This window comes from Priapulus caudatus, unplaced genomic scaffold (assembly GCF_000485595.1).
Source record: "Priapulus caudatus unplaced genomic scaffold, Priapulus_caudatus-5.0.1 Scaffold88, whole genome shotgun sequence".
Classification (NCBI taxonomy): domain Eukaryota; kingdom Metazoa; phylum Priapulida; class Priapulimorpha; order Priapulimorphida; family Priapulidae; genus Priapulus; species Priapulus caudatus.
In genome coordinates this window covers 180190-194327 of record NW_014577149.1, presented here as the reverse complement: position 1 = coordinate 194327, position 14138 = coordinate 180190, and the positions used below count along the sequence as shown (strand labels likewise).

The window sequence follows — 14138 nt, the reverse complement described above, 5'->3', positions numbered from 1 at the left end:
CGTGCGTGCGTGCGTGCGTGCGTGCGTGCGTGCGTGCGTGCGTGCGTGCGTGTGTGTGCTTCTTTGTTGTCAATAAGCGTTCGTATACGATGTTGACGCCATCTTTGGTCACTTCGTAGATGTGCTGATAACTCACACTATAATAAACACTGCTAGTTACCTCACCATTCGTCGAGTGCGTTTTTATTTACGAGCGCCGGCGTGCTTCGACATACGCAAACTCTCCCACTCAATGTCTGTATAGCTCCCTATTGATTTTTTTTTCATAAACGAATATCCGGAACAATTACACATACACATATGATTGGCACTAAGATTAAGATTCTGCGTTTCGACTCCAGTTCAGTAAATGCTTTTTTCGTGTTAGCTTCTCAGTGACGAGGTGCGTCTTGATCGAGTTTGGCAACGTCTCGATCCCACCCTCCCGTATTTATTCTGCTACGAGAATTTCTATATATCCTACAGCAATTTCGTTAGATTGCACTTTGCGAGATAGCTCTCATTGCTATCAACGATTGCCGTATGCTGCATTGGATGCACGTGGCCACGCCAGACAAGGTATTTTCTATTTCACAAATGGTGACAATTTTTGTTATGTGACATAGACGACTATAATTACTTGGTTTTTAACAAATATTGATATAGGCCGGTAGTTGGTGTTCTATTGCTAGCACTGTAAGTCTGCGTAGTAGCAAACGCCACGCAAGGAACTGCACAGTGACAATGTTCTTCATTGATAGGGTAATGGTTAGAGGGTGTGCGGTCAGATAAGTGTTACATCCAGGTAACCGAGTTGCTCGAGTATAATCGGAGTCGTCGATGAAGTCGTCATGCATGGTTTAGTGATCGAGAGTCACTCCTTTTCTATTCTGATACACACTTAAAAATCCTCATTTAGTGTTATCACCCAACAAAGGTAATCTAACACCATTGGAAATATTTTTGAATTCTAGGATTTTTGATACTTTTGCCAAATACTAGAGTAGCTCATGTTGGTTTTGTATGCAATTTATGTCTAGAACTAAACTCTTCAAGAATCCACTAATTGAAGGTCCAGAAACAATATTTGGTTGGTAACACATTTCCCACTGACGGCGAAATAGCTTTTTGGGCCACGCTCTTTTCGAGCAAAGTACTACCATCCATCGTGACTGTATCTACAGAACCGTTTAACCTAGGAGGTTAACCACTCAAAATGTGCGCAATGGCCGCATTATGGGGGGTTAGTAATACATTTTCATGCGATTTCAGCATGTTACGCACTACAATTATTCGTAATTGTTCCTGTTCCTATTGTTCAATTACTTGATTCCTGAGAGTCCATGGAGACATGATACAAGATTGCGTGGCACAGCTTTGCTGTTGATCCTAAGCGCTGCGCGTGGATGAGACGCGCAGTTCCGCAGGATATGCGCACGCGACCGTGGGGATGTTTAAGTATGAAGCGCTGTCCGCCTTTGTTCTTCGGGTTTGGCCGGACAGAAGCAGTAGCATTATGGAATCTCTTAAAGCATAAAAAAGATCTTCATGTGGCACAGCTGATGGAATGGTGTAACTTGGGAGACAAAGATGACAGTGAACTGAGCCTACACCATGAGTTCAATGCAAGTTCTACGAAGATTGTCCATGTTCGTGCGAATACGCTTCTGGATTACATAAAATCTATTAACAATCCGTTCGGCGCTGGAATCAGACTTCAGAACATCTCTACTGGAGCTGACATACCCCAGGAGATTGTTGACGGATTACTTGAATGCCTGGAAATTGTGAGAAGAGTTATCAAGAATTTGTTGAGACCAGATTTCAGGATAAGGAGAAGCACCTACATGATACAATCCCTACCAAGCGCAAGACTGTTTTCGTGAAACGTACTTCTAATCCATCCACAGCAAAGAAATCGATGGCGAAAAAGAGTGCTGCAGAAACGATTAAGTACATTTACTATGTTAGAGAAAGAGGGCACAGCATGCTAGAACTCTTAAAGTATGAATTGACCAGCACATCCCAGTTCCTCACCACTGAATGTAAAGATGGCATCAAATTGAAGAAGCCCGATAAAGCCTCCTTAGCCAGGGAACTTGTCAGTCAATTTCCACAGGAGACGAGGAATGTAAAGAGTGACGCTCAAATGACAATAGTGGACTTCATGGCAATTGTGCGTAAACTACCGATGAAAAAGATGGGCCTTCACACATTCGGGGAATTGGCTGAAAGTCTTTCCAACAGCATTCTTGCTACAGGCTCCGAGTCTACAAGAATAGACATTATTTTTTATGTTTATCAAAAATTATCAATCAAGCAAATGGAACGGGCACAGAGAAGTTCTTCAGAACAAATCACTATTACCATTAGGTCTGACAATCAGAAACTCCCTGTCGATCTTGATATGTTCTGGAGCTCAATGTTGAACAAAGTTCGGTTGCAGGCGTATGTCTAAGTGGATGCTGCAGAATGTCGAGTCGGACAAGGAGATTTTCTTTGGAGGAGTATATGGGGTGAATGCAGGAAATTGTTAGCTGGCACTGAAACACAGATCGCAGAGCTCTCAAGCAACCAAGAAGAAGCCGACGACAGAATTATGTTTCATATTAATGATGGTGTTGTGAAACACGGGGTTCAATCAGTCTTGGTTGACTCATCTGACACAGATGTTTTTGTCAACCTCATCTTCCACTTCAACAAAACCTGGCAACTACAAAAGCTGTACGTGAAGCTTAGTAACCGGAAAACAAACAAAAACTGTACCAGTCGACCTGTTGGTTGATCAACTGAACAACGGTTTGGTGTCGTGTCTCCCAGCCATTCATGCTTTTAGCGGTTGCGACAGTACCAGCAAGGTGAGTCCAAAGCTGTCTGGCCTAAAAGCATCCATGGATCTCTCCCTACTGAAAGGGTTTGGTGTAGAAGAACTGTCACCACAGATAACAAGCAATGCTGAAAAGTTCCTTGTGTCTGGATTAAAGAAGACAGACTGTTCCACTTTTGATGAATATCGATTGGAGCAGTACCACAACTCCAAGAAAGAACTGGACTTCAACCAGCTTGTGTGCTGTTCATCAACGCTACGAGAACACATAAAGCGAGCATATCTGCAGTGTAAGATGTGGTTGCAAGCCCCAACTCCTGCAGTCACCAAACCAGATCTACTCCAGTATGGATAGGAAGCAACGGATGTTGGCATAACACCAGTGATACTGCCAGTATACTATCGTGCAGGCCCGATGACCTGACCCCTCCATGCAAATGCCAAACATAATGTATGAGGACCAAAACGTGCACTTGCAGAGAAAGGAACATAAAATGTGTGACGTTTTGTGGCTGTAGTAAAGGCAAAAAGTGTAGAAATCCAAATAACAGGAACAATTACGAATAATTGTAGTGCGTAACATGCTGAAATCGGTTATTGGCAATTATCTTAAAAATCATTGACTTTTAGATATGAAAATGTATTACTAACCCCCATAATGTGGCCATTGCGCACATTTTGAGTGGTCGGGCAACCTCCTAGGTCCAACAGTTCTGTAGATACAGTCACGGTGGATTGTAGTACTTTGCTCGAAAAGGGCGTGGCCCAAAAAGCTATTTCGCCGTCAGTGGGAAATGTGTTACCAACCAAATATTGTTCCTGGACCTTCAATTAGTGGATTCTTGAAGAGTTTAGTTCTGGACATAAATTGCATACAAAACCACCATGAGCTACTAGAGTAAGATAACAGGCATCATTATTTTTTGGGAGAATTTTGTTCGACCGTTCTTATACGTATAAAGTGGAGTCGGGCGGGCCGACAGCACGTGCGTTAAGTAAAATCTGATCTACATAATCCACTTTACCCGCGACATCGCACCCCGATTCCCAGCTATGCTAATGTACATGAAAAAAGGTGGTCCGGCGTCGGTCGCCGTTGACTGCTGGGATAATTTTCTTCGACCGTTCTCCCTGTTCTCCCCGGGTTACGTTATACGTTCAAAGTGGAGCCGGGCGGTTGCGTCGGTCGCCGTTGACTGCTGGGATAATTTTCTTCGACCGTTCTCCCTGTTCTCCCCGGGTTACGTTATACGTTCAAAGTGGAGCCGGGCGGTCCGACGGCACGTGTGCATGGTAAAATCTTATCTATGAATTTCAGTTTGCTCGCAGCATCACACCCTGCGTATCCCGCTATGCCCATATTAATGTACCAGAAGATGGTGGTCATACGGCGGTCACCGTTGACTGCCAAGAAAAGTTTATGCGGCCGTTCTTATACGTTAAAAATGGAGCCGGGCCCAATTTTAGATCGGGTTTTACTAAGCACACGTGCTGTCGGTCCGACAGCACGTGCATGTGCTTGGTAAAACCCGATCTAAAATATTTACTTTGCTTGCACCATTCCGCCCTGGGTTCCCCGCTATACCTATAGTAATATACAGAAAGATGACGCTCGTGCGTCTGTCACCGTTGACTACCAAGGGAATTTGCTTCGGCCGTTCTTATACGTTCAAAGTGGAGCCGGGCGGGGCGACAGCCCGTGTGCTTGGTAAAATCCGATCTATAATAATTACTTCGCTCGTAGCATCACGCCCTGGGTTCTCCATTATGCCTATATTAATGTGTAGGAAGACGGCGCTCGTGCGTCGGTCACCGTTGACTGCCTAGAGAATTTCCTTCGGCCGTTCTTACACGTTCAAAGTGAACCCACCGCACGTGCGCTTGGTGAAATGCAAACTATAATATTCACTTAGCTCGCAGCATCACGCCCTGGGTCCCCCGCTATCCTATTCTAGACGAAAAGAACACTGCGACGTCGGTCGCCATTGCCTGCCAATAGAATTTCCTTCTGTCGTTCTTATACGTTTAAATAAAGTGGAGCCGGGCGGGACGACAGCACGTGTGCTTGGTAAAATTCGATCTATAAAATTCACATCGCTCGCAGCATCACGCCTTGGGTTCTCATGCACTATGCCCATTTTAATGTTCAGAAAGACGGCGCGCGTGCGTCGAGCACGTTGACTGCTAAGAGAATTTTCTTGGGCCGTTCTTATACGTTCAAACTGGAGCCGGGCGGGGCGACAGCACGTGTGCTTAGTAAAATCCGATCTATAAAATTCACATCGCTCGCAGCATCACGCCTTGGGTTCCCCACTATGCCCATATTAATGTTCAGAAAGACGGCGCTCGTGCGTCGGGCACCGTTGACTGCCAAGAAAATTTTCTTGAGCCGTTCTTATACGTTCAAACTGGAGTCGGGCGGGCCGACAGCACGTGTGCTTGGTAAAATCCTATCTATAATATTCTCTTCTTTCGCAGCATGACGCCATGGGTCCCCCGCTATGCTATTCTAGATGAAAAGGGCACTGCAACGTCGGTCGCTATTGCCTGCCAATAGAATTTTATTCGGTCGTTCTTATACGTTCAAAGTGGAGCCGGGCGGGCCGACAGCACGTGTGCTTGGTAAAATCCTATCTATAATATTCTCTTCTTTCGCAGCATGACGCCATGGGTCCCCCGCTATGCTATTCTAGATGAAAAGGGCACTGCAACGTCGGTCGCTATTGCCTGCCAATAGAATTTTATTCGGTCGTTCTTATACGTTCAAAGTGGAGCCGGGCGGGCCGACAGCACGTGTGCTTGGTAAAATCCTATCTATAATATTATCTACCCTTGCAGCATCACGCCCTGGGCTCCCCGTTATGCTAATCTACACGAAAAAGGCGCTCCGATGTCTGTCGCCATTGACTGCTAAAAGAATTTTCTTCGGTCGTTCTTATACGTTCAAAGTGTAGCCTGGCGTGGCGACAGACGTGTGCTTGGTAAAATCCTATCTATAATATTCTATTCCTTCGCAGCATGACGCCATGGGTCCCCCGCTATGCTATTCTAGACAAAAAGAGCACTGCGACGTCGGTCGCCATTGACTGCCAATAAAATTTTTTTCGGTTGTTCTTATACGTTCAACGTGGAGCCGGGCGGGGCTACAGCACGTGTGCTTGGTAAAATCCGATCTATAATATTTACTTCGCTTGCAGCATCACGCCCTGGGTTCCCCACTATGCCTATATTAATGTTCAGAAAGACGGCGCGCGTGCGTCGGGCACCGTTGACTGCCAAGAGAATTTTCTTGGGCCGTTCTTATACGTTCAAACTTGAGCCGGGCGGGCCGACAGCACGTGTGCTTGGTAAAATCCGATCTATAATATTTTCTTCCCTCGCAGCATCACGCCACGGGTCCCCCGCTATCCTATTCTAGACGCAAAAGTAGCTACGACGTCGGTCGCTATTGACTGCCAAGAGCATTTTCTTCTGCCGTTCTTACACGCTCAAAGTGGAGCCGGGCGGGCCGACAGCACGTGTGCTTGATAATATCCAATCTGTAATATTCACTTAGCTTGAAGCATCACGCCCCGGGTTCCCCGCTATGCTATACTCCGACGTCAGTCGCCATTGACTGCCAAGAGAATTTTCTTCGGTCGTTCCTATACGTTCAAAGTGGAGCCGGGCGGGCCGACAGCACGTGTGCTTGATAATATCCAATCTGTAATATTCACTTAGCTTGAAGCATCACGCCCCGGGTTCCCCGCTATGCTATACTCCGACGTCGGTCGCCATTGACTGCCAAGATAATTTTTTTCGGTCGTTCTTATACGTTCAAAGTGGAGCCGGGCGGGGCGACAGCACGTGTGCTTGGTAAAATTCTATCTATAATATTCACTTCGCTCGTAGCATCACGCCCTGGGTTCCCCACTATGCCTATATTAATGTGTAGGAAGACGGCGCTCGTGCGTCGGGCACCGTTGACTGCCAAGAGAATTTTCTTGGGCCGTTCTTATACGTTCAAACTTGAGCCGGGCGGGCCGACAGCACGTGTGCTTGGTAAAATCCTATCTATAATATTCCCTTCCCTTGCAGCATCACGCCATGGGTCCCCCGCTATCCTATTCTAGACGCAAAAGTAGCTACGACATCGGTCGCTATTGACTGCCAAGAGAATTTTCTTCTGCCGTTCTTACACGCTCAAAGTGGAGCCGGGCGGGCCGACAGCACGTGTGCTTGATATTATACGATATGTAATATTCACTTAGCTTGAAGCATCACGCCCCGGGTTCCCCGCTATGCTATACTCCGACGTCGGTCGCCATTGACTGCCAAGTGAATTTTCTTCGGTCGTTCTTATACGTTCAACGTGGAGCCGGGCGGGGCTACAGCACGTGTGCTTGGTAAAATCCGATCTATAATATTCACTTCGCTCGTAGCATCACGTCCTGGGTTCCCCATTATGCCTATATTAATGTGTAGAAAGACGGCGCTCGTGCGTCGGGCACCGTTGACTGCCAAGAGAATTTTCTTGTGCCGTTCTTTTCCGTTCAAACTTGAGCCGGGCGGGCCGACAGCACGTGTGCTTGGTAAAATCCGATCTATAATATTCTGTTTCCTCGTAGCATCACGCCATGGGTCCCCCGCTATCCTATTCTAGACGCAAAAGTCGCTCCGACGTCGGTCGCTATTGACTGCCAAGAGAATTTTCTTCGGCCGTTCTTACACGCTCAAAGTGGAGCCGGGCGGGCCGACAGCACGTGTGCTTGGTATTATCCAATCTTTAATATTCACTTAGTTCGAAGCATCACGCTCCGGGTTCCCCGCTATGCTATATACTCCGACGTCGGTCGCCATTGACTGCCAATATAATTTTCTTCGGCCGTTCTTACACGCTCAAAGTGGAGCCGGGCGGGCCGACAGCACGTGTGCTTGGTAAAATCCGATCTATAATATTCACTTTGCTCGCAGCATCACGCCCTGGGTTCCCCGCTATGCCTATATTAATGTGCTGAAAGCCAGGCGCTCGTGCATCTGTCCCCGTTGACTGCCTACAGAATTTTCTTCGGCCGTTCTATATGTGATATTGTGTGAAGTGGTCTGTTTTATACGCTTGAGCGAGATGGTAAATCCTCTTCCCTTTGTCTATATCTAAGCTAGATGTTCCTTATGGGTCGTGATGTAGATTTCACACGACTTACATTACGTAGACATACATAACTTACACATAAACATTGACAACTTGGCATAAATAAATAACTTGCGAGTTCGAAGTTGAAATAAGATGCTGTTTCTCTGGAAAATGGGCATATAAATACTCTAGAATGCACTGTAACCGTATTGTTTAAAAATATTACAATCAAAAACATAGTGCCCAAATTATACCAATATTCTTTGTTTCAAATATTTTTACATTCGAGTTTGCCTATGCACATCTATGTTCGTTTCAGATCAAACAGCGAGCAATCGTTAACAGGTGTCTGTAAGGGGTACACGGTGATGAAGGATAGATTATAGCGTTTAAATGGTCTCACTAATATAAAAGAGTCACTTTTCAGTAACATTGGATAGCTGGGTCTGTTCTAGAAAATTCTTATGTATGGGGTATGTGTTTATATCGATGTTTTCTTCTGAAACTAAAATATATGAAACTTGTACTACACTGGCATTTGCCCTTACCAGCTGGCTCATAACCACAGACTGACAGCTTACCGCCATCTATCGGTTGCACTCTATATGGAAAGGCGTTTAATGCCGCTTTCATACTGCGAACGACTTTAGCCCGCTTCTGAAGCGGGATAACTTTAGCTCGAGATAAGTCGTTTCATACTGCTGAAGCGGGATAACTTTAGCTCGGGATAAGTCGTTTCATACTGCGCACGACTTTAGCCCGCTTCTGAAGCGGGATAACTTTAGCTCGGGATAAGTCGTTTCATACTGACGTTAGCTCGGGTCTGAAGCGGACCTGAACCACCTCCTGAGGTGGAATAACTTTAGCTCGGGCTAAGTGTTTTTCGACCTTTCATACTGGGGTTTATCCCGCTTCAGGTCCGGACCTGAAGCGGGATAACCCCCAGTATGAATGGGGTAATGGGGGGGGATTTAGAGCGAGCTAAAGTCGAGATACCTTTTCATACTGACGTTAGCTCGGGTCTGAAGCGGACCTGACCACCCCTTAGAACGGGATAACTTTAGCTCGGGCTAAGGGTGTTTCGACCTTTCATACTGGGGTTTATCCCGCTTCAGGTCCGGACCTGAAGCGGGATAAACCCCAGTGTTAAAGCGGCATAAATGAACCTGATCGCACAGAAACGACGCTTGCATTTTGCGCATGCACGGTAGGGCTACTCCTCAACAGCCATTAGCAACCCTTTTATTATAATTTTCCGCATAGCGTATGATTATAGGGTTGATTAATTTAATGGTGTCGACCTTTATTTCACCATCAGAATCAACAGAGACCTATGTGCGGGCTATTTCTACGATAGGCTCGATAGCCCTGTATACTCGATACATTTTACTAATTTATTGTTACAGAATAAATGTTTTATTTATTTATGTGATTATAAAAGTTGGGTTGTGAGGAGACATTAATGCGACTGCTATTAACTCATAATATAGAATAACTACTGAGCTATCTGTAATAGGCGATGTGCAAACCGGTATGCTTATTTCATTGAATATGGGAATTATAGTAAATACGCTATCTATTTTGCTAATTAAATGCTGTACTTTCTACTCTTACTCGAACGAACAAGAAACTAACCTAAAATGGCACACATGATTACTTAGTCGTGCGCTATGTAATAACTTTTTAATAACCAAAAGAAAGACCAATCAAATTGAAACGAAGAAAACTTCCAACTTTTTCCGGAACGGTGTTGTTATTGGACGCTCGAATGCATGATAATCTATTATGCAGGAGGGGAAATTTGGTACAATTGGGAAGTACAACTCCATCGAGAATGAGTGCAGCTCCTTGCTCTTGCTGCACACACACACAAACAAGCAACAGTGAGGCAGGTCGATACTGAGCGGTTAACGTCATATACTGTACCCGCATTCCCCACGCTCGCGCATCAGCCGACCATACTAGAGATAGAGAGAGAGAGGGAGGGAGAGAACGTGGCTCAACGACATCCATCGCTGCATCCATCCGCCATTATCAGAGAGGTTCCTGTGCCAATTCGTGAAAGGATCTTCAGCCAGCCGTGCAGCGTCAGAGAGCGGTTTGATATTTAGATTTTGCATTGTTAATTTCCTAGCGACAACGTCCTATTTCTTATATAAGATTAGGGTACCGTATATCGTATTATATATTATTATATAAGTGTGTGAGATAGGTAAGACGTTCGCATGCCAACATAGAATTTACATGTAATCTATCTATGCCATAATATATCATAAGCGGCAAGGCCAGCTGTCACTGTGGCGTGAATGTAATCTCTATGCCTGTTCATTGTATGCAGTGAGCTCCACAACGCATTATATTAAGCGAGATATTAAATACGCGGACACCTGCTGCAGCCGGGGGACATCGTGTTATTTAAATGACATAGCTTACTGAAGGGTAACGCCATTTACGTGTATGCTGCCATGCACTAGCTACACATTGCTCGCTAACATCGTAAATGCATGACCGTATAGTCCAGTAAAAACGCCTCTTCGGCCGCGCACTAGCAGGTATATTACCGATCCGAGTTAAGACCTCGCCTGTTTCAGGAGAAACCAATAGGCGTCAGTATGGGCTTCACACAGTTCCAAAAAGAGTGTCTTGCCGAGCACAACAAGCTGCGAGCGAAGCACGGGGCGGCACCTCTCGCACTGTCCGCGGAACTCAACAAGCTGGCACAGGAGTGGGCCGAGAAGCTCGCCAAGACGGGCCAACTCAGCCACAGGCCGAATAACAACTACGGCGAGTGCATCTATAACTGCTCGTCGTCCGATCCTAATTTTGACGTCTCAGGTGAGAGCCTGACGCGTGCGTGTGTGTGTGTGTGTGTGTGTGTGTGTGTGTGTGTGTGTGTGTGTGTCGCACATGTAGAGGCGACCGAGTAGCGTAATATTGATTAGAACGTCACGGTGGTACGTGTTCGATTGCGGCTGCGAACCGAGTAATGCAAGTAAATCCTACATGAAGCCATCATAGTTTAGAGGCTCTGATGGTCTACCCGCGACGGTGTAGGGACTTTCCGTTAGCTTATTACGTCGAAATACCTATCGTAGCTTTATTTACGTTTCTTAGGTGACAAAGCTACGCAGACCTGGTACAGCGAACTTCCAAAGTACAAGTGGTTTGGCAAAGAACCAAGCATGCAGGAGAAAAGAGGAACAGGTAGAAAAATGATGTGCTGTGCAGCTGACTTTGCATTGATGTCGTACCCCTTATTAAAAGTGGTCTGTTGTTACTGCTACGCTTGGTTACGGTTCTTCGTATATTGCGCACCGATGTGGTTCGTCTGCTTTGTTGGCAGGTCACTTCTCTCAGGTTGTGTGGGCGGCAAGCAAGGAGCTCGGTATGGGAAAGGTGAAAAAGGGAAATCAGATCTTTGTCGTCGGTAATTATAAGCCTGCCGGAAACATGGGCGGCCAGTACATGGACAACGTCCGAAAGCCCACCGCTTGAGCGCCCTCTAGCGCGTAGAGCCAACAAGGGGGATAAAATTTCCTATGAATGAGCAGCGGCAACGCCATTTCACGACGTCAATATATGGTTATACTCTGCATTCCACACTGCCCGCACGCACGCGCTGTATTGGCGATACTCAGCATGCTACTGTCTGTGGTCAGCACGCCCACACGCGAAGCAGAACGCAAACATGTAACATTGTATCTGTAGCAATCACGAACATCGGAAATATCCTCGGGATAAACAGATATCGATTTTTAATGAACTGACGTTCGTTCATTCGCCGATGGCTGCGCGGTTTCTGGAGCGCGTGCTCAACGATGTACACATTCCAAACGTAATTGCATTGAAACATACAAGGAACGTGATGCTACCTTCTACCGGGCGCATGCGCGTCGGTCAATGACGAAGGGCTGAGCACGAAATTCTCAACAGCAGAACAATATCGGTGATATGACGTCGGCAGTATCCTTACGGTAATTAGCCGGTAGTTTTAACCAGATACATTCCCGCAGGAACGCATCGGCGACGTTGCGTTCACCTGCGCCGTGGTGGCGCCGATTCGCGCCGCTTCACTGTAACGCTGCGCACTGCAATTTCGACAGTAAGCGTCCTCAGCGCCATCTGTAGGCAATTAAACGGGTTTTCCACGCAGTCGATTTTCTTCTACCTCACGCGTGTAGTTTGCGATGCCGGTAAACTGGATTATTCGTAGGGCTGGTACCTGCGATGTGTCGCCCATCGTTTCCTAGCACTCATACCTCTCAGCAGCATGCCAAAAGATCAAGTATATTATGCTATCTATAGATCACCACTGCCTTAATTAGTATTCGAAATTCATTCGCATATAATGCTATTCGCTATAATGTTATATTTAGATACATCTATATACTATATTTCAATTTGTTCACGTATATGTTATCCATTTACGTGTTAGGTAAGGAATGCCTTTGCATGCCTTTGGTGATAATGTTGGTACAGGGTAATTTCTGTAGTCTGTATAGAAAACGAGGCCGTACTTTGCTGCCACCTATCGGGGGAATCCGTGATCGCTGATAGACTAACAGATTTAGCAGCAAGCCATGAATTTGGTGAGCGAGTATTGTCCACGTGACTCTATGACGCTGTTGAATAATAATAGCTCAGCCTCGGGGTCTCACTGATTGCCTTCACAGACTCGAACAGAGAGGAGCTTAATTCTATACTTGCATTCACGACAGTAGGGTCTAATCAGCGCAAACAGTTTACCCGGGTGGCAGACAAATAATTTGAAACCGTGAATTCACTGTCGGTAATTCAACGGGGGATCCGGCCTAGATGTGATAAAGAGTGTATACCTGGTCATGTTAAGTGTAATATTCGACACGAAATTATGTGTATTTTATCTGTAGCGTCGTGCCAGTATTGGATATGTGTTCATCTATACGTTCACCGTGTGCAAGTATATGTTATTGTTTCTCCCCATCTATCTCTATGTATTTTTCTCTATATATTTTATCCCGTAAACGTTTTTATTTAAAATTTCCAACTAACGCTTATTGAAATGGCCTCTCTTTTTCAGTCTCGATATTTCTTTCGTCGCAAAAACAAAACTCCTTCACTCGTTAAACGATACACACTGAATTGTATACACATTGCATAAGCCATGAAGCATTAATAAACTATATGAACAGAAAGAACAAACAAAAACCCACAGCCTTGTGTTTCCTTCTTGTGTTATCGATTGGACGACTAGCTGCGCATGCGCGGCAACGCTACCAGCCGCGGGCATTTTTAACGAGGTATTTAGCCGTCATCTGTTGCTCGACCTAATGAGAGTGTTGTACGTTAGGGCGAAATGAGGCTGCTTTGCTGTCCCTTTCGTTCGGCAATCAAATGGCAGGAACTCCACGCATCGACTATATAATATAGACGCCACGTGCATCTGATTTGATTAGACGGCAGAGTTCGCAGGCGAATACTTGATTTCATACCACCTCATCACTCTGGTATTATCAGGTTGATCTGCGCTCCAGTCATCACGCAAATAACTCAACCCGACATAGAACGTCGTCAGTGGCTCGCTGTACATCCACGCGGATCATTTTCACGGCGAAAAAATGCCACAATCTGGCTTCAAAGGGTGCGAAAGTCGCGCGCGTGCGCTTTGCGCGTGTAGGTTGATGAAAGCGCGCGAGAGGCGTAGAGCGCGCCGCGGACGGGATCGCGCCCGCTGCTCAGAGAACTGCATTAGCTCGCGTTACGGGCAAGTAAACGAAGCGATCAAACGACGCAAGTGCGCGTGAAGGGGATCGCCGCTCTGAAACCACGCAATTATGCGAAACGCGCCAGAGCAACGGAGCGAGAAAGAGAGAGAGAGAGTGAGAGAGACGGGGGGGGGAGAGGAGGCAGCGAGAGGAGGGAAGGTGAAGGCGATGCAGCGAGAGGGTAACAGAGAGGGCGATATAGTGAAACGCGGAATGTGCGAGGTCCCGAAAAATGATCGGGATAAATCGCGCATTACAGAGAATAGGAATAAGGAAACGTCATAACTTAGGGAAACGGTAATGCGGCCGCAAAGACAGATCGAATGTGCGTGTGTGTGCGTGCAAGCATGTGTGTGCATGTGTGTGCATGTGTCAAAGAAAGAAAATAAGACAGCGAGGGGAGATATATGTATAGAGAGCGAGAGCGAGAAGAAGGACGCAAAGAAACAGGGAGAGAGAGCGCGCGGAAAGAGAA

General features: G+C 46.2%; 1 protein-coding gene across 2 annotated transcripts; it reads left to right on the top strand.

Annotated features, from left to right (window-relative positions):
• The first annotated feature begins 9917 nt into the window (after window positions 1–9917).
• LOC106804803 (Golgi-associated plant pathogenesis-related protein 1-like) lies at window positions 9918–12881 on the top strand. Of its 2 annotated transcripts, none has more exons than XM_014806151.1 (4): window positions 9918–10017; window positions 10511–10754; window positions 11034–11123; window positions 11263–12881. In XM_014806151.1, exons 2-4 carry the CDS (start codon window positions 10532–10534, stop codon window positions 11412–11414), a joined length of 465 nt encoding a protein of 154 aa, XP_014661637.1. In that variant the 5' UTR covers window positions 9918–10017; window positions 10511–10531; the 3' UTR covers window positions 11415–12881. The 2 variants fall into 2 exon arrangements, with proteins under 2 accessions (XP_014661637.1, XP_014661638.1); XM_014806152.1 differs by having other exon boundaries at window positions 10495–10754.
• The last annotated feature ends 1257 nt before the right edge of the window (window positions 12882–14138 follow it).